Here is a 16,542-nt window from a genome sequence, read left to right on the forward strand (position 1 = left end):
CGCCGCCCTGATTGGTTGGGTCCCGCCCAATCAGGAGGCCCGGCTCCCCGACCCGCGTTTCCGGCTAGCGCACCGGAAGTTGCGCCGAGGTGGTTGCGCCTGCGCAATGCATCACCGCACACGGGGCTCGCGGGTCCGGGAGCGCGACGGAGACGATGCCTGAGATCAGAGTCACGCCCTTGGGTGAGTGGGAGCCGCCGGGAGGGCTGTGGGGCGGGCTCCGTATGCGGCTCCGGGCGGGCCGGGCGCCCCGCTCCCTCCGGTTTCTCGTGGAGCCGGGTGCGCGCCGCGGGCGTTCTCTGGTTTCCTCCTCTCGGCGCGGGCCCTGGTGGGAGCCGAGAGGCGGCCTAGTCCCTGCACCCCGGGCCTCCGGCAGTGACGCGAGAACGCGAGCCCCAAGGTTCAGGCGGCCGTGAGGGGACGTCGCAGATTGGGCCGCGGGGCCTTCGCGCTCGCTGTGCGCTTTCGTCGGTGCATTGACCTCCCCGTGCCGCGCGCTGCGGCCTCCAGCCCCACCAGCCCTTCAGTCCCTTAGCCCCTCAGCCCAGCAGCCCCCCAGCCCCCCAGCCCCTCAGCCCCCCAGCCCCTCCAGTCCCCCAGCCCCCCAGCCCAGCAGACCCTCAGCCCCCCAGCTCCCCAGCCTCTCAGCCCCCCAGCCCCTCAGCCCCCCAGCCCCTCAGCCCCCCAGCCCCTCCAGTCCCCCAGCCCCCCCAGCCCAGCAGCCCCCCAGCCCCCCAGTCCCTCAGCCCCCCAGCCTCTCAGCCCCCCAGCCCCTCCAGTCCCCCAGCCCCCCCAGCCCAGCAGCCCCCCAGCCCCCCAGTCCCTCAGCCCCCCAGCCTCTCAGCCCCCCAGCCCCTCAGCCCCCCAGCCCCTCCAGTCCCCCAGCCCCCCAGCCCAGCAGACCCCCAGCCCCCCAGCTCCCCAGCCTCTCAGCCCCCCAGCCCCTCAGCCCAGCAGACCCTCAGCCCCCCAGCTCCCCAGCCTCTCAGCCCCCCAGCCTCTCAGCCCCCCAGCCCCTCAGCCCCCCAGCCCCTCCAGTCCCCCAGCCCCCCCAGCCCAGCAGACCCTCAGCCCCCCAGCTCCCCAGCCTCTCAGCCCTCCAGCTCCCCAGCCTCTCAGCCCCCCAGCCCCTCAGCCCAGCAGACCCTCAGCCCCCCAGCTCCCCAGCCTCTCAGCCCCCCAGCCTCTCAGCCCCCCAGCCCCTCAGCCCCCCAGCCCCTCCAGTCCCCCAGCCCCTCCAGTCCCCCAGCCCCTCCAGTCCCCCAGCCCCTCAGCCCCCCCAGCCCCTCAGCCTCTCAGCCCCGCTTCTGCCTCCTCACCTCTGGGTTTCTGTCCACCACCCTTTGTGCTCACGCCCGAGTTACAATCAACTTTCAGTTCAGCTCTTGTTCTACCTGATTTCTGCAACACTGAAAAAAACAGCACAAAACACAAATGTGTACTCCTAAAAGTCCTGACAGTCTGGGCACTGTGGCTCACGCCTGCAATCACAGCACTTTGGAAGCCAGAGGTGGGAGGATCGCTTGAGCCCAGGAGTTCAAGATCAGCCTAGCCAACATGGCAAGACCCCATCACTCCAAAAAAAAAAAAAGCAAAAATTGGCCGGGCGTGGTGGTGTGGGCCTGTGGTTCCAGCTACTTGGAAGGCTGCTGAGTTGTGAGAATTGCTTGAGCCCAGGAGGTTGAGGCTGCAGTGAGCCATGAGTGTGCCACTGCACTCCAGCCTGAGTGACAACAAAACTGTATCTCAAAAAAAAGTTAAAGTCCTAACAGTATAGAACAATACGAAGAAGGAAAAAATTAGTCAAAATCCAGGGTTTCAGAAACAGCTGGAGGACATGGTGTTGGTGGCCAGTCATCCTGATGTCCTGAGCGTTTTCCACAGGTGCCTGCCCTGTGCTGTCCTGGAACATGGTCCTTCCACCGGGCAGGGGGTCGAGGGCACCTTCCAGCACAGACACCAAGACGGGATTCCATGTCCTTCCCCATGGCGTGGGTGCTTCCTCGGAGGGTGCCCCCCGCCCCGGTGTGGACACTGTGCTGTGAACACCCCTGGCCCTTGCACACCCCACGGCATTTTGCAGCTGTTGTGTGGGCCCCACTGCCCTCCCCTGCTCTCTGAGGCCTCCGTGGGGTCCTCCCAGCCTACCCCTTTCCCATTCGGCCTCTTGGCTGCCTGTTGTGCCCACTCCGGGACATCTGATCTTTCTGATCTTTCATGTGGTTTCAGTCGCCCCCAATCTGTACCTGGGCATATTCTTAAGGTCACCTCAGCGAAGGTGTCGGCAAAGCAGAAGGCCTGTTTCACTACTTCCCTGCGCCAGGCACTGCCTCGGGCTCCGTGTCCGCGCTCACTGGACCACTGCTGTGTCCTTGGGGTCACTCCCACGCCTTGGCCTGTGTGTGGCTCCCCCCCTCCGCCGCCAGTCCCCCCACCCGCCCTGCCCGTGCCTCCCTGCCGCTGGTCCCTTCCCCCCGCCCTGCCTGTCCCTCCCCCTCCCCTCCCCCTCCCCTCCCCATCCCCCTCCCCTCCCCTCCCCCTCCCCTCTCCCCTCCCCCTCCCTCCCCCTCCCCTCCCCCTCCCCTCTCCCCTCCCCCTCCCTCCCCCTCCCCTCCCCCCTCCCCTCTCCCCTCTCCCCTCTCCCCTCTCCCTCCCCCTCTCCCTCCCCCTCCCCTCCCCTCCCCTCTTCCCTCTCCTGCTCTTCCCCTACCCTGCTCAAAAGTTGGCTTCTCAGGGAGCTCTTTCCTGTCATGGTTCTGGAAGTTTCCAGGCTTCCTCATCCTCTCACCTTGCTTTTTTCTGTCACAGTAACCTCCTTCTGGCGTGCTTGGGGTGTCTTGTTTGTCTGCCCGCTGTCTCCTTGCAGACAGGGATACCTCCTCCTGTCTTCTGAGCCCTGTCACCTCTTGTAGCTCCAGGCTCTATTCCCGCACCTTTCCGCTTTCCTCCCTGGAATCACTGTGGGTCCTGTCGGGAGGCGGGACTGCCAGTACCTCAGGACTGGGCTTTGGAATTCAGAAAACCAACCCGAGCCCCACGCTTCGGCGCTGTGTGTTACAAGTGCTTCTGTGGCTTCAGGTCCCCGACCATGAAGAGGGGCGGCCCTCCCTTCTGACAGGTGCCAGAGGGCGTGGCTTGGGGTAGGAGATGCAGAGGGAGGAGACAGCTGAGACCCTGCTCTCAGAGAGCTCACACCCAGTGGGGGCAGGAACAGGCCTGGAAAAGAACCTGAGAACCCCCTCTGTGGCAGGCAGCCCCTCGGCTGTGGCCCCGTCATCCTGATGTGTGGTGCTGGCTTTGGACACTTCAGGTGGCTGGCAGGGGGAGGTGGGTGGGATTCAAGGGGAAAACTGTTCACTGCCATCAGACTCCCGCCAGGCACAGTCTGTGCAGGGGCCGTGACCCTTTCCTCGCGGGCCCCCAGGCCACATGAGGGGGCTGAGTGTGCTTTGGCTGGCCAAGGCCTCTGGCTGGAGCAGCTGGGCAGGGCTGCTTGGCTGTCAGGAGTGTGGGACGGCTGCAGATGAGGGTCTGTGTTGGGGGCTGCATGGTGTGCAGTGGTGTGAGGCTCGTGTTGCCACGTTGGCCACTGCTGGACCACTGGCACCGTGTTCGCTATGGCATGGCCAAGGCTGTGTGGCGTCCCTCCACAGCCGCACCACCAGGGGACACCCAGTGCCAGCACTTAGGCACTCAGTCCCTTGCCTGCCTGGGGAAAGATCCTGGAGGAGGCGACCTCATTGGTTTGCAGCTCTGCTGAGGGTCCAGCCGCAGCCCAGGAGTGACTCTGACTGAGGCGTTGGCCCCACAGACCAGCCCTTGTCTCTGTTGGAGGCTGAGGACCACAGCACAGTGCCCACTACTTAGCCAGCAGGCCGTGGCCACCTTGAGAGGCTAGGGGAAGCTGGCGGGGGAGGGCGTGTGGGCTGCCGGCCTCCACCCTGGACATGGCGTGGGGCATGGTTCCCTGTGTCCCCCTTCTTGTGAGTAGGGGTGGCCCTGCTTCTTGGCCCATGTGTCTGTCCACACAGCAGCCTCGGTCCGGTTTCCTCAGTGCACTGGGGTCCTGTAGAGCTCGGGGAGGCAGCACAGGGGGCGGGGGGCGCAGCAGTGACTCCCATCTGCCCTCCCTCGAGTAGGGGCCGGCCAGGACGTGGGCCGAAGCTGCATCCTGGTCTCCATTGCGGGCAAGAATGTCATGCTGGACTGTGGAATGCACATGGGCTTCAATGACGACGTGAGTCCCTCGGGCAGGAGGCCCAGAGGCTGGGAGAGCCGGCCATCCACAGCTGGACCCTGGGCCTCAGAGCCGGGACAGTGGGGCAGTGGGCAGCAGTGGTTGTGCTTGGACGGCTGCACCCTGTGGGGAGCAGGGATGGGTGGGCCTGGCCGAGGCGAGCCCCTGCATGGGAGGGTCCCCCTGTGCTGGCGCTGGGCCCCAGTCCCGGGGTCCTGTAGGCTGGGCTCAGTGAGACCTTGGGCTCAGCTTCCAGCTCACATCTGTCAGTGAGGTTGGGGGTAACCTCGGCCCCTCCGGATGCTGTGAGCAGTCAGGGGTCCTGGTGCCATCTGTGGGGTGGGAGTGCCCAGCATGAGTCTGCACATAGAACCCCCCTTCCTGGGGGCCCCTCCCTGGGGCATGGGTGGCCCCAGATGCTGCCTGGAGACCACTGCGCAACCTGAAACCCCCACGTCCTTCCCAGCGACGCTTCCCTGACTTCTCCTACATCACCCAGAATGGCCGCCTGACAGACTTCCTGGACTGCGTGATCATTAGGTGGGTGCCGGTTGGGGGCCTTGAGGGTCCCATGTCTGTGCCTGTGGGGCTTGGGCCCCCTTACTCGGTCTCGGCAGCGTTCGGCAAGGGGCCTGTGCCATCCTTGATCCTCAGGGGGCTTCTAGGCCCCAGGATCTGCTCCCTGCCTGCCTTACTGGTCACACACATGGCCTGGTCTCTGTCTGTTCTTCCGGCCCTGCCCTCTGAACCCTATCCTCTGAACCCGGTCCTCCAGGCTTCACCCTCTCCGATGCCTTCACTGTCTCAGGATCTTTAAACCCCACTGTCTTGTTGGCGATTCCAGAGTCCCGAGTCTGCCCTGATCCCAGCCGTTAGGGTCCAGCAGCTCATGACTCGCTGGTCTGGGTGGCCTCGTCTGGACGGCCACAGCACTCCTGCTGGGCCCCCTGCCCTTGCCTGCCCTGCCCTGTCCTCCTCAGCAGCCGGGCCCGTGAAGCCTGGAGAAGCCCCCTCTCCGGAGGCGGTGTCTTCAGCTGCCCCTGAGCCCCTCGTGGTTGTGGTTTCTCCTCAGACACAACCCCCCAGTGCCTTCTTGCGGCTTTGCCAGGCGCTGCCCTCGCCCTTGGGTCTGTGCCACCTTCACCTGCAGCTCCACTCAGCTTGTTCTGACTGCCTGAAAAGCTAGCGGCTCCCCCATGCGCGGTTCCCTCAGCAGCTTTGCGCTGTCTCGCGAGCGTGTCGCCACGGTTCCTTCAGCAGCTTTGCACTGTCTCGAGAGCATGTCGCCGCGGTTCCCTTAGCAGCTTTGCATTGTCGCCGTCACTGACGTGTTCAATTTCCCGTTTGCTTATTGCCTTGCTAGACTTTGAGACTGAAAGTTGCAGGGAGACAGTTCTATGTTTGCTGATTCCTGACTCTTTGGTACTTGGGATGGGGCCTGGTGCACAGCAGGCGAATGAAGGGGCCAGTGACCCACAAGCCCAGAGCTGGGGTGAAGGCTGGGGCAGGGTGGGCCCAGGCTGACCTGTGCTGCATCCCCCTAGCCACTTCCACCTGGACCACTGCGGGGCACTCCCCTACTTCAGCGAGATGGTGGGCTACGACGGGCCCATCTACATGACCCACCCCACCCAGGCCATCTGCCCCATCTTGCTGGAGGACTACCGCAAGATCGCCGTGGACAAGAAGGGCGAGGCCAACTTCTTCACCTCCCAGATGATCAAAGACTGCATGAAGAAGGTGGTGGCTGTCCACCTCCACCAGACGGTCCAGGTTAGGTTCCCAGAGCCACAGACGGCACAGTCACTGCCCACCCCCACACCAACCATGCCCTCTGCCCATTCTACACAGTCTCTGGAAGGCTGGGGCCTCAGGGTGAGCCCACCCCACCTCACTCTTGCATCCAGCACTGTGGGGACACCAGGAGGCGGCAGCGCGAGGATGTGGGTCCCAGACTGGACTGGGCGCCGACCTGCGAGAGCACTTGCATGGTGGGGGTGTGCCCCGGCCTACGAACCCACCTGGCTCTGTCCGAGCGGCATTGAAATGGCCAGAGTGGGACAGGCTGGTGCCCTCAGAGCGCTTGGAGCGGCCAGAGACTCGCTGGAGCTCCCGGGGTGTTGCCGGGCAGGGAGGCAGGGGCCGGAGGGGAGATGGGCCAGCTCTGGAGGGTGCCTGGTTCTGGGTGTGGGTCAGGGAGGAAGTGAAAGTTAAATCAGCGAGTGACAGGTGAAATTCCCTTTCTGACAAAGATTATGGGTTTGTCTGTGTCTCGTTAGAGTCTGTGGGTGTTGCTTTTATATTTCTTGAAACTATATTAGGTACCTATGTATTTTGGAACACTTTATCTTTCTGATTGAACTTCTTGTCAAGATGAAGTATATTTATCTTTTTTGTTGTGAAACTTTTTTTTTTTTTTTGACAGGGTCTCACTTTGTTACCGAGGCAGGATGTGATATTGGCTCACTGCAGCCTCGGCCTCCCGGGCTGAGGTGATCCTCCCACCTCGGCCTCCCAAGTAGCTGGGACTACAAGCATGTGCCCCTGCGCCCAGCTAATTTATTTTGGTATTTTTTGTAGAGATGGGGTATGTGTTGCTAAGGCTCTCGAACTCCTGGGCTCCAGGGATCCTCCCACCTCAGCCTCTCAAAGTGCTCGGATTACAGGCATGAGTCACCACACCTGGCAACTCCCTCAGTACATTTTAAACCCAGAAATACATGATTTCTAATGCCTGGTAACACCAACATTTGCTTAGTTTTATTTATATATTTATCCTTTTTGTTGTGCTTCCTGCATTTTTTCTACTTTTTACTTGGGATAATTTGCCTTCTGCCTGAAGAATATGTGTGGGTCTGCTGGTGCTGAATTCTGTCAATTTTTATTTGCCTTGGCCAGGCGCGGTGGCTCACGCCTGTAATCCCAGCACTTTGGGAGGCTGAGACAGGCGCATCACGAGGTCAGGAGATCGAGACCATCCTGGCTAACACGGTGAAACCCCGTCTCTACTAAACAATATACAAAAAATTAGCTGGGCATGGTGCGGGCGCCTGCAGTCCCAGCTACTCGGGAGGGTGAGGCAGGAGAATGGCGTGAACCTGGGAGGCGGAGCTTGCAGTGAGCCGAGATCGCACCACTGCACTCCAGCCTGGGAGACAGAGCGAGACGTGAGACTCCAGCTCAAAAAAAAAAAAAAATTTATTTGCCTGCAAATGGATTTACTTTACTCTCGTTCTTGAAGGACTTTTTCCCCCTTAGGTGTGTAGGATTTTAGGTTGACAGTATTTTGTCCCTGCACTTTGCAAACATCGTTCTTTCTGTCTCTGGGCCCGGGCGGCCGCAGGGTCTGCACGCGGGCCTTGGTTTTTGGTGCTTGTGCTCCGATGGGCCAACATGTATCCTCAGCCTGTTCAGAGTTTGGGGCCTCTTGGATCTGTGGCTTGAGGCCTTCATCATGTTTCTTCCAGTGTTGTTTCTGCCCCGTTCCTGCTCCTCCAGGGGCCCCGAGAGCCTGACGTTCAGCCTCTTGAAACTCCGTCATCTGTTTGTCTTTCCTGTTTCCTGATAGATATTCCCTCTGGTGTCTTTCAGTTCATGGACTCCGTTTTCTGGTTATATGTCATGTGGTGGTAAATTCATCCGTTGAATTCTTTTTTTTTGTTTTTTTTGAGATGGAGTTTCGCTCTCGTTGCCCAGGCTGGAGTGCAGTGGCGTGATCTCAGCTCACCGCAACCTCCGCCTCCCGGGTTCAAGCGATTCTCCTGCCTCAGCCTCCCAAGTAGCTGGGATTACAGGCGCCCGCCACCACGCCCAGCTAATTTTGTATTTTTTTTTAGTAGAGACGGGGGTTTCACCATGTTTGTCAGGCTGGTCTCGAACTCCTGACCTCAGGTGATCCACCCGCCTCAGCCTCCCAAAGCGCTGGGATTACAGGAGTGAGCCACTGCGCCTGGCCAAAGTTTTGTTTTTAAATTAGCCCAGCGTGGTGGGTGTGTGCCTATAGTCCCAGCTACTCGGGAGGCGGAGGCGGGAGGACGCTTGAGCTCAGGAGTTTGAGCGAGCCATGATTGCGCCACTGCAGCCTGGGTGACAGCCCCACCCTGTCTCTCAATTTTTTTTTTTTTTTTTTTTTGAGACGGAGTCTCACTCTGTCGCCCAGGCTGGAGTGCAATGGCGCGATCTCGGCTCACTGCAACCTCCACCTCCTGGGTTCAAGCAGTTCTCCTGCCTCAGCTTCCCGAGTAGCTGGGATTCCAGGCGTGCACCACCACACCCGGCTAATTTTGTATTTTTAGTAGAGACGGGCTTTTTCCATGTTGGTCAGGCTGGTCTCGAACTCCCAACCTCAGGTGATCCACCCGCCTCAGCCTCCCAAAGTGCTGGGATTACAGGCGTGAGCCACCGCGCCCGGCAAGTTTTAAGTGAATAAAATAAATAAATTTTAAAAAAGTCCAGTTTTTTGCCAATTTTTTTTTTTTTTGACAGTCTCACTCTTGTTGCCCAGGCTGGAGTGCAACGGCATAATCTCAGCTCACTGCAATCTCCGCCTCCCGGGTTCAAGTAATTCTGCCTTAGCCTACTGAGTAGCTGGGATTACAAGCACCCACCACCATGCCCAGCTAACTTTTGTATTTTTAGTAGAGACAGGGTTTCACCATGTCGGCCAGGATGGTCTTGAACTCCTGACTTCAGATGATCTGCCCACCTTGGTCTCCCAAAGTGCCGGGATTAAAGGTGTGAGCCAGTGCACAGCCCAGTATTCTTTTTTGTTTGTTTGTTTTTATCGAGATGGAGTCTCGCCCCGTTGCCCAGGCTAGAGTGCAGTGGTGCGACCTCAGTACACTGCAACCTCCACTTCACAGGTTCAAGCGATTCTCCTGCCTCAGCGTCCTGAGCAGTTGGGATTACAGGCGCGCACCTCCACACCTGGCTTACTTTTGTATTTTTAGTAGAGACGGGGTTTCACCATGTTGGCCAGGCTGGTCTCCAACTCCTGACCTCAAGGGATCCACTTGCCTTGGCCTCCCAAAGTGTTGGGATTACAGGCCTGAGCCAGAATGTTACCTGGCCGCCAATGTTCTGAACCTTGTCTTTTCTCTGTCATGTATTCAAAGTCCACGCTGGAAACTCCAATTTCAGGTCCCTTCAGTCTTCTGTTGTTTTTCGTTCTTTGTCCACGTTGCCCGTCCCTTGTGAACTGGATGCTGTGTGTGTGAGCAACAGGGACTAAAAGGCCCCCGCCCCTGCCCCCTGCGCTCCCTGCCCCCACCTCCCTTGCTCCGTGCCCCTCTGCTGTGAGGGCACAGCCTGAGTGCAGCCCTGTCCTCCACAGGTAGACGATGAGCTGGAGATCAAGGCCTACTATGCAGGCCATGTGCTGGGGGCAGCCATGTTCCAGATTAAAGTGGGCTCAGAGTCTGTGGTCTACACGGTCAGTGGAAGGGCTTGAGGCTTGGGAGGGGCTGCTGGGGTGGGAGGCACCCTTCTCATGGCATCCTTGATCGTTCACCAGGGTGATTATAACATGACCCCAGACCGACACTTGGGGTAAGTAGGCTGAGGTGTCTTTTTGTCCCGTGGGTCCCCCTGAAGCTCAGGACCCTTGCGGGTGTCAGGGTGCCAGCCCTTGAGCGGCCAGCCTGGCAGTGTCTCCCATGTTCTGTGCGGCCTGGAGAGCCCCTTCGTTCTGGGCCCAGATGTGCAAAGGCACAGGGTCCAGGCGGGGGCCTCTGTCTCTCCTCTCTCTTCCCAAGTGTCTAGGTGGGTGCCTCTGTCTCTCCTCTCTCTTCCCAAGTGTGCTGCCCACAGCATTTTACCAGCTGGCTCTTTCCAGCCAGAGTGGCCTAGGAAGGCGGCTGGGTGTGGTACTGGGGTCCAGCTTGTCACACCCAGCCCTGCAACTGTGGGGACAGTGCACCGTGGCTCACACCCCCACCCCCGTGTTCCAGAGCTGCCTGGATTGACAAGTGCCGCCCCAACCTGCTCATCACAGAGTCCACGTATGCCACGACCATCCGTGACTCCAAGCGCTGCCGGGAGCGAGACTTCCTGAAGAAAGTCCACGAGACCGTGGAGCGTGGTGGGAAGGTAGCTGCAGCAGGGGTGGGAACACGGGCCCTCAGCCATGCTGGGCAGGTCCTTCCGGCAGGCTTGGCTGCCCTTGGCGTGGGTCGGGGTCTCAGGGCGGGGGGTACTGCATTTTCAGGCAGGGAGGGAGGAAGATTTGCTCAGCATTGAGGAGGAAAACTCAGAGACCCTTTCCTAGGGAGCCCCTTTTCCTCTCCTACCTCAGATTCTGACGAAGCCCTGTCCAGGCCCCATGCAGCTCCTTTCTGTTTCTGGAGAGTGGCTGGGACAGGACTGGAAGCAGATGAGAGAGGCTAAGGTCCCTATGAGGACGCAGCTCTTGGGCACCTGGCTGTGCCCTCACTGGACGCTGCCTGCTGTGTCAAGGGGCCACGTACGTGCCCAGGGCTCCTGCCTTGTGTCCCCCTCAGGTGCTGATACCCGTGTTCGCGCTGGGCCGCGCCCAGGAGCTCTGCATCCTCCTGGAGACCTTCTGGTAGGTGCCGCCAGGACGGCCCTTTAAGGAGCCCCTGGCCCGCCCTGAACATAGTCCAGTTGGTGGGCAGCCCTGTTCAGCGTACCGGTGGCATCTTGGCCCTGCTTGCTGCTGTCCTGGGGGGCCGCTCGTGTGCTGTGTGACCCCAGGAGGCCTGTGACATCCCGTCAGCGCCACTGTCTGTGGCTCTTGTAGGGGTTCCTGGTTCTCCGCTGAGCCCGACTGCTGCAGGGCTTAATGGGACATAGGCTGAGGGCACTGGCCTCCTGTGGTCGCGACTGGATTCATCCTGTCCTGTGCATGAGCTGTGCAGACACGGGTGTGGGGGGTGACCCGGCCGAGTCCTGCCCTGCAGTGTCCTCCCCTGTGGCCGCTGTGCTGACTGGGCCGGTGGTCCCCAGGGAGCGCATGAACCTGAAGGTGCCCATCTACTTCTCCACGGGGCTGACTGAGAAGGCCAACCACTACTACAAGCTGTTCATCCCCTGGACCAACCAGAAGATCCGCAAGACTTTCGTGCAGAGGAACATGTTTGAGTTCAAGCACATCAAGGCCTTCGACCGGGCTTTTGCCGACAACCCAGGACCGATGGTGAGGCCCGCAGCAGGGCTGGCCAGCATATCCACGTCCGTCGGCCTCCCGTCTCCCGCAGGTGTCAGGGCTGGGCCTGCAGTGGGGGTGGGGGGCATCTGCTGCCCTGACCCCCCACCCGGCCCTGTGTGTCCTATAGGTTGTGTTTGCCACGCCAGGAATGCTGCACGCTGGGCAGTCCCTGCAGATCTTCCGGAAATGGGCCGGAAATGAAAAGAACATGGTAAGGGTATGGTGAGGTGCGGGAACCTGGAAGCTGGAGGCCGGCGGGTTGTCCTTCCACCCACGCTGTCTCTGAGCTCTCGCTGGCCTGGCCTCGCACTGGTCAAGGGACGTGGCTGCTGCTGCTGGGGAACAGGGGCGATGTCCGCCTGGAGCTGCTCAGTCTCTCTGTGACGCAGCCCGTCCACCTCAGGCAGAACAGCCCCAGCCCAGCCCTGGACAGTCTTGTGCCAAAACCTGAGCCCTTTGGAGTCTGCAGCTAGGCTTGGTCGGGCACCGCTGGCAGGTGGAAGCAGCTTCCAGGGCTTCAGGTGGGGGCATCCTGGGGAAGGCCTTGAGGTGCCAAGGCTGGAGCCCCCTGGCTGTGAGCTCTGTGCCCGCCCAGGTCATCATGCCCGGCTACTGCGTGCAGGGCACCGTCGGCCACAAGATCCTCAGCGGTCAGCGGAAGCTCGAGATGGAGGGGCGGCAGGTGGTGAGTCCCAACCCCGCACTGGGCTGGCAGGGCCAAGGGACGCCTCCTGGAGGTAACCGCTGTCCGCGCCCCGCGGCCTCTGCAGCTGGAGGTCAAGATGCAGGTGGAGTACATGTCATTCAGTGCACACGCAGACGCCAAGGGCATCATGCAGCTGGTGGGCCAGGCAGAGCCGGAGAGCGTGCTGTTGGTGCATGGCGAGGCCAAGAAGATGGAGTTCCTGAAGCAGAAGATCGAGCAGGAGCTCCGTAGGCAGCCAGGCGGGCGGTGTGGGGCCCACCTCGGGTCAGCGCAGGCAGCCTGGGCTGAGGCTCTCTCTTCCCCCGGGGTCCAGGGGTCAGCTGCTACATGCCGGCCAATGGTGAGACGGTGACGCTGCCCACAAGCCCCAGCATCCCCGTAGGCATCTCGCTGGGGCTGCTGAAGCGGGAGATGGCGCAGGGTATGCAGGCTGGGCAGGGCAGGGTGCTCGGGGCAGGCGGCTGGGAGCGGCCCTCACGTTGATGGCTCCTGTCGCCTCCTCCGCAGGGCTGCTCCCTGAGGCCAAGAAGCCTCGGCTCCTGCACGGCACCCTGATCATGAAGGACAGTGTGAGTGCCAGGACGGCCTCTGGAGGGGGGAGGGCTGCTGCTGCGCTCCCTGACCTGTCCCTGCCCCACAGAACTTCCGGCTGGTGTCCTCAGAGCAAGCCCTCAAAGAGCTGGGTCTGGCTGAGCACCAGCTGCGCTTCACCTGCCGCGTGCACCTGCATGACACGCGCAAGGAGCAGGAGACGGCGTTGCGCGTCTATAGCCACCTCAAGAGGTGGGCACCCGGCCCCACCCCCCCCACTCCCTTGGGCCCTGGGGGCCAGGCAGGGTCTCACTGAGCCTCCCCACAGCATCCTGAAGGACCACTGTGTGCAGCACCTCCCAGACGGCTCTGTGACTGTGGAGTCCATCCTCATCCAGGCCGCCGCCCCTTCTGAGGACCCAGGCACCAAGGTGCTGCTGGTCTCCTGGACCTACCAGGTAAGGGGTGGCCCCCACCCCACCACGGTCAGCACAGGTGTCACCACCCCTCCCTGTCCTGCACTGCCCACAATGCTCTTGCCTCTGCCCTAGGATGAGGAGCTGGGGAGCTTCCTCACATCTCTGTTGAAGAAGGGCCTCCCCCAGGCCCCCAGCTGAGGCCGGCAGCTCACCCAGCCACCACCTCTGCCCTCTCCCAGCTGGACAGACCGGGGCCTGCACTTCAGGACTGTGGGTGCCCTGGGTGAACAGACCCCACAGGTCCCATCCCTGGGGACAGAGGCCTTGTGTCACGCGCCTGCCCAGGCAGCTGTTTCCAGCTAAAGAAATAAACTGGCCTCCGGGCTGTCTTGCCTTTATTCCTGCTTCTGGGCCCCCAAATGGTTAGGGCAGGTGATCCCAGACAGCGGTTTCCAGTAAAAACTGAACAAAAGACTACTTGGTACTCTCTTCTTGGTGTACATGGCTGTGTCCTGCACTGTGCCCCATCCCGCCTGGGACAGAGACAGGCGTCCAGGGTGCTGGGATCTGGGCAGGGAGGCTACTGTTGTGGAGGCCAGGCAGCAGTGCTGTGGGCCCCAAGCAGCTGTGACTGCCCTGGCTTGACCAGCACAGGGTTGGGCCTGGTGTGGCCTAACTTTGGCTGAGTGTCCAGGGTCATCCGTGGCTCCCAAACTGTGGCCCCTGCAGGGTGCAGGAGGCAGCACCTGTGGACGGACCAGACCCTGCGTCAGCCTGGGGCATGACCGGCCTAGCACCCTCCCCACCGAGACCACTCCCATGACCAGGGAGTGGGCCAGCCCAGAATGGGCTGGGCTGAGGGACTGCAGCCCTGGGCGGGGGGCTCCTTCACCCCCAGTTGTCTTGCTGTGGTCAGTGGCCCCTGCCCCCCCACCCCACGCCTTGGCCGCAGCAGTCACTGGGCACATGGCCGGAGCTTCTCGGCCTGTTCTTCTTACCGAGGTTCCCATACAGCACTGACTTGAGGAATAAGCCATGCGCTGGGGCTACACGTGTCTGGTGCTTGCCCAGGGGATCTTGGCTCTCCAGAATCGTCTTCACCTGGGCAGGTGCCAAAGCCCCCAGCCCCACAGCCACCAGCACAGCCGTCATCCTCCGCACCTGTAACCCAGAGACAAGACTGCATAGGGGCCTGCCCAGGCTCAGCCCCACCCCCTGGGGAGGGCCCCAGAACAGAGCCCACCTGTCTATACAGGAAGGACTGGCTCTCAAACTCCAGGTTCCAGAACCGCAGCTTCCTGGAAAACATACCTGTAGGTGTCTGTGGGGCAGTGTCTGCCATCCCCAGCCTACTACGTGGCCTTGGACGGGAGAGTGACAGGGCAGGCCTCAGACAAGCCTGGTTCCCACTAGCTCGGCCACCAGCGGCCCTGGCTGACCTCCTGCTCCCAGTGAGGCCCATTGGAGGGGCTTAAAATCAGAGAAGCAATGCTTGGGCAAGGAGGCAGCAGGACCCTGGAGGCTGGGCAGGTAGCCTGGCTGTCCCAGAGGGGCTTGCCCTGGGCCCTCACCTAGGATCCTGGTGCAGGGTCTGGGAACATGGCTGGTGCATGTGCCAGAGACCCCAGCCCTGTACCTGCTGCTCTGCCACCGGAGTCTGGGGCTGGCAGAAGTTCTTCCTCCCTTCAGGGCTCACCCCAACAGGGGAGGTTCTGGTCAGAAGCTGCCACCTGGCGGGTGGCCCTCTGGACAGTGCTGGGAGCAGCAGAAACCACCCCACCAGAACCACTGGCACCAGTGAGACCTTTCCAGTAGCTGCCAATATTCTTCCGTTAGGCATGGCAGGGATTTTTCAGAGACAGGCAGCCTTCCCTGTCTTCTGCTCCCCAGCCTGGGGGGAGGGCACAGCTGGAGGCTGGGGGGGTGTCCGGGCCACTCCCCTCCAGCTGTCCAGGTCCTGAGGACTCCGGCTACCTGCGTCCCGCCTCACCTTGCCTTAAAGCTGGGGGAGGTGCTGGAGCTAAAATCAGCACGTGACCTGAGGGTAGGGCCACAGCCCAGGGGCTCTTCCTCACCTGCTCTCCTCGGGGGTGACCAAGGGGCTGGCCTGGCCTGGGGAAACGGAGACCCGGCGCATCGTTCGCACGGGGCTCGGCACCGGGCTGCCAGTGGACTGGAAGGCGCTGAAGTCATGTGTGCCGAGGAGGTGCTGCGCGGCTTCTTGAACGGCGACCACATCCAGGCAGCTTCAGGGACCAGGGTGACCGTCAGGAGGGTGGGGCCTGCCTGCCTGCCCCCTCCCCGCTCACTGTCAGGGCCACACTCACTCTGCCGGGAGAGCCCAGCATAGGTTGCGTTCAAACACCGGCAGCTCATCACGCCGGTGACAGCCAGTGGCCAGGCGGTACAGGTAGATCCGGGACGTGGCTGCGTGGCGAGCATGGAAGTCGCTGGGCACTCGGAAGGCCCGCAGGACCCTATGGCGGCAGATCAAGCTCACCGGAGGAACGACCCCGCCCGCCCGCGGTGTCACATTGTCTCTCCTGCCCCCTCGAGCTCCGACCAGACAACGAAATCTGTCCAGACCTCCAGCCTCCGCCCGCGACAGATGGAGTCGGGAAGGCACAGCCCCAGGGGCTGCTCAGGTCGCGGGCTCACCTGATGGCCGGGTGCCGCAGGTGTCTGTTGAGGACCTCGGCCAGGACCTCGGGCGGGAAGGGCGGCCGGCCTGAGCGGCGCTGGACGTCCAGGTGCGCCGCGTTGCTCAGGGCGTGGACCCCGGCGTCCGTGCGGCTGGAGATGGTGAACCTGACCGGCTCCACAGAATTCAGCCGCTCGGCGGCCTCCTGCAGGACCGAGCCGCGGGGCGGGCGAGTGAGCGAGGCCGGACCCCGGGAACGCGCCGGCGGGGGCCTCCGCCTTACCCCTCACCGGGCGTCCCGTGACCGGCTGAGCTCACCTCCAGGTAGTTCAGGACCCCGACGGCGCGCTGAGGGCCCCTGACGGCCGCGACCCCGCTGCGGGCAAAGGCGGGCGGAGGTTACCGGGGGCGCCCTGCCCTGGGGTCTCGGCCGCCCTCTGAGGCCAGGGCCGCTTCCTCCCCCGAACGTTTGGAACCCGCGTCCAGAGACATCCGCCTGCCCGCCCGCGCCCTCCTTCCCGCCTCCGCCCGGGCCCACGTGGCGCCCGCCGCTGCGCCCGGGAAACCTACTTAAAGTCGGTGCCCACATACTGGAAGTACACAAGGTAGCGCGCGCGCACCAAGCCTGAGGCCGGCGCCGAACTCATGGCCGAGCCCCGTCGGTGGCGTGGGCGGCGGCCTCCAACGCAGGGATCCTACGCGCGCGCACGCGTCCTGGTCACGCCCCACCGGCCGCTCTTGCGCCTGCGCGGTCGCCCCGCCCCGGCAGCGCGCCACGGCGGCCAGAGACGGGGAGCGGAGGCGGGGCCGGACTTAGGGAGAAGCTGCAAAGTGCCGGCCCGC

The 16,542-nt window shown here is 62.3% G+C and overlaps 2 protein-coding genes across 4 annotated transcripts; one reads left to right on the top strand and one right to left on the bottom strand.

Moving 5' to 3' along the window:
* Positions 1 to 44: 44 nt before the first annotated feature.
* Positions 45 to 13,535, top strand: INTS11 (integrator complex subunit 11). 2 transcript variants are annotated; one of them, XM_024254756.3, is made up of 17 exons: positions 45 to 183; positions 4,140 to 4,237; positions 4,704 to 4,777; positions 5,782 to 6,010; positions 9,570 to 9,668; positions 9,750 to 9,784; positions 10,186 to 10,324; positions 10,735 to 10,799; positions 11,201 to 11,390; positions 11,530 to 11,613; positions 11,998 to 12,087; positions 12,173 to 12,335; positions 12,422 to 12,529; positions 12,616 to 12,677; positions 12,749 to 12,891; positions 12,968 to 13,097; positions 13,191 to 13,535. In XM_024254756.3, exons 1-17 carry the CDS (start codon positions 156 to 158, stop codon positions 13,254 to 13,256), a joined length of 1,803 nt encoding a protein of 600 aa, XP_024110524.1. In that variant the 5' UTR covers positions 45 to 155; the 3' UTR covers positions 13,257 to 13,535.
* Positions 13,437 to 16,448, bottom strand: PUSL1 (pseudouridine synthase like 1). 2 transcript variants are annotated; one of them, XM_024255570.2, is made up of 8 exons: positions 16,270 to 16,448; positions 16,018 to 16,075; positions 15,717 to 15,904; positions 15,386 to 15,535; positions 15,134 to 15,304; positions 14,302 to 14,356; positions 14,057 to 14,219; positions 13,437 to 13,804 (listed from the first exon to the last, which is right to left on the bottom strand). In XM_024255570.2, exons 1-8 carry the CDS (start codon positions 16,344 to 16,346, stop codon positions 13,755 to 13,757), a joined length of 912 nt encoding a protein of 303 aa, XP_024111338.2. In that variant the 5' UTR covers positions 16,347 to 16,448; the 3' UTR covers positions 13,437 to 13,754. The 2 variants fall into 2 exon arrangements, with proteins under 2 accessions (XP_024111338.2, XP_054414045.1); XM_054558070.2 differs by lacking the exon at positions 15,386 to 15,535 and having other exon boundaries at positions 16,270 to 16,431.
* Between the last annotated feature and the right edge of the window lie 94 nt (positions 16,449 to 16,542).

The sequence above is a fragment of the Pongo abelii genome, chromosome 1 (assembly GCF_028885655.2).
Source record: "Pongo abelii isolate AG06213 chromosome 1, NHGRI_mPonAbe1-v2.0_pri, whole genome shotgun sequence".
Taxonomy (NCBI): domain Eukaryota; kingdom Metazoa; phylum Chordata; class Mammalia; order Primates; family Hominidae; genus Pongo; species Pongo abelii.

Excerpts from the sequence above, each read along its gene's own strand:
- PUSL1 (XM_024255570.2), bottom strand. The coding sequence starts at position 16,346 with ATGAGTTCGGCGCCGGCCTCAGGCTTGGTGCGCGCGCGCTACCTTGTG. Across the intron at positions 15,905-16,017 it reads GGGTCCTGAACTACCTGGAG|GAGGCCGCCGAGCGGCTGAA; the intron begins GTGAGCTCAGCC and ends TCGGTCCTGCAG. Across the intron at positions 15,536-15,716 it reads CTGCGGCACCCGGCCATCAG|GGTCCTGCGGGCCTTCCGAG; the intron begins GTGAGCCCGCGA and ends CTGCCGCCATAG.
- INTS11 (XM_024254756.3), top strand. The coding sequence starts at position 156 with ATGCCTGAGATCAGAGTCACGCCCTTGG. Across the intron at positions 9,785-10,185 it reads ACCCCAGACCGACACTTGGG|AGCTGCCTGGATTGACAAGT; the intron begins GTAAGTAGGCTG and ends CCCGTGTTCCAG. Across the intron at positions 10,800-11,200 it reads ATCCTCCTGGAGACCTTCTG|GGAGCGCATGAACCTGAAGG; the intron begins GTAGGTGCCGCC and ends GGTGGTCCCCAG.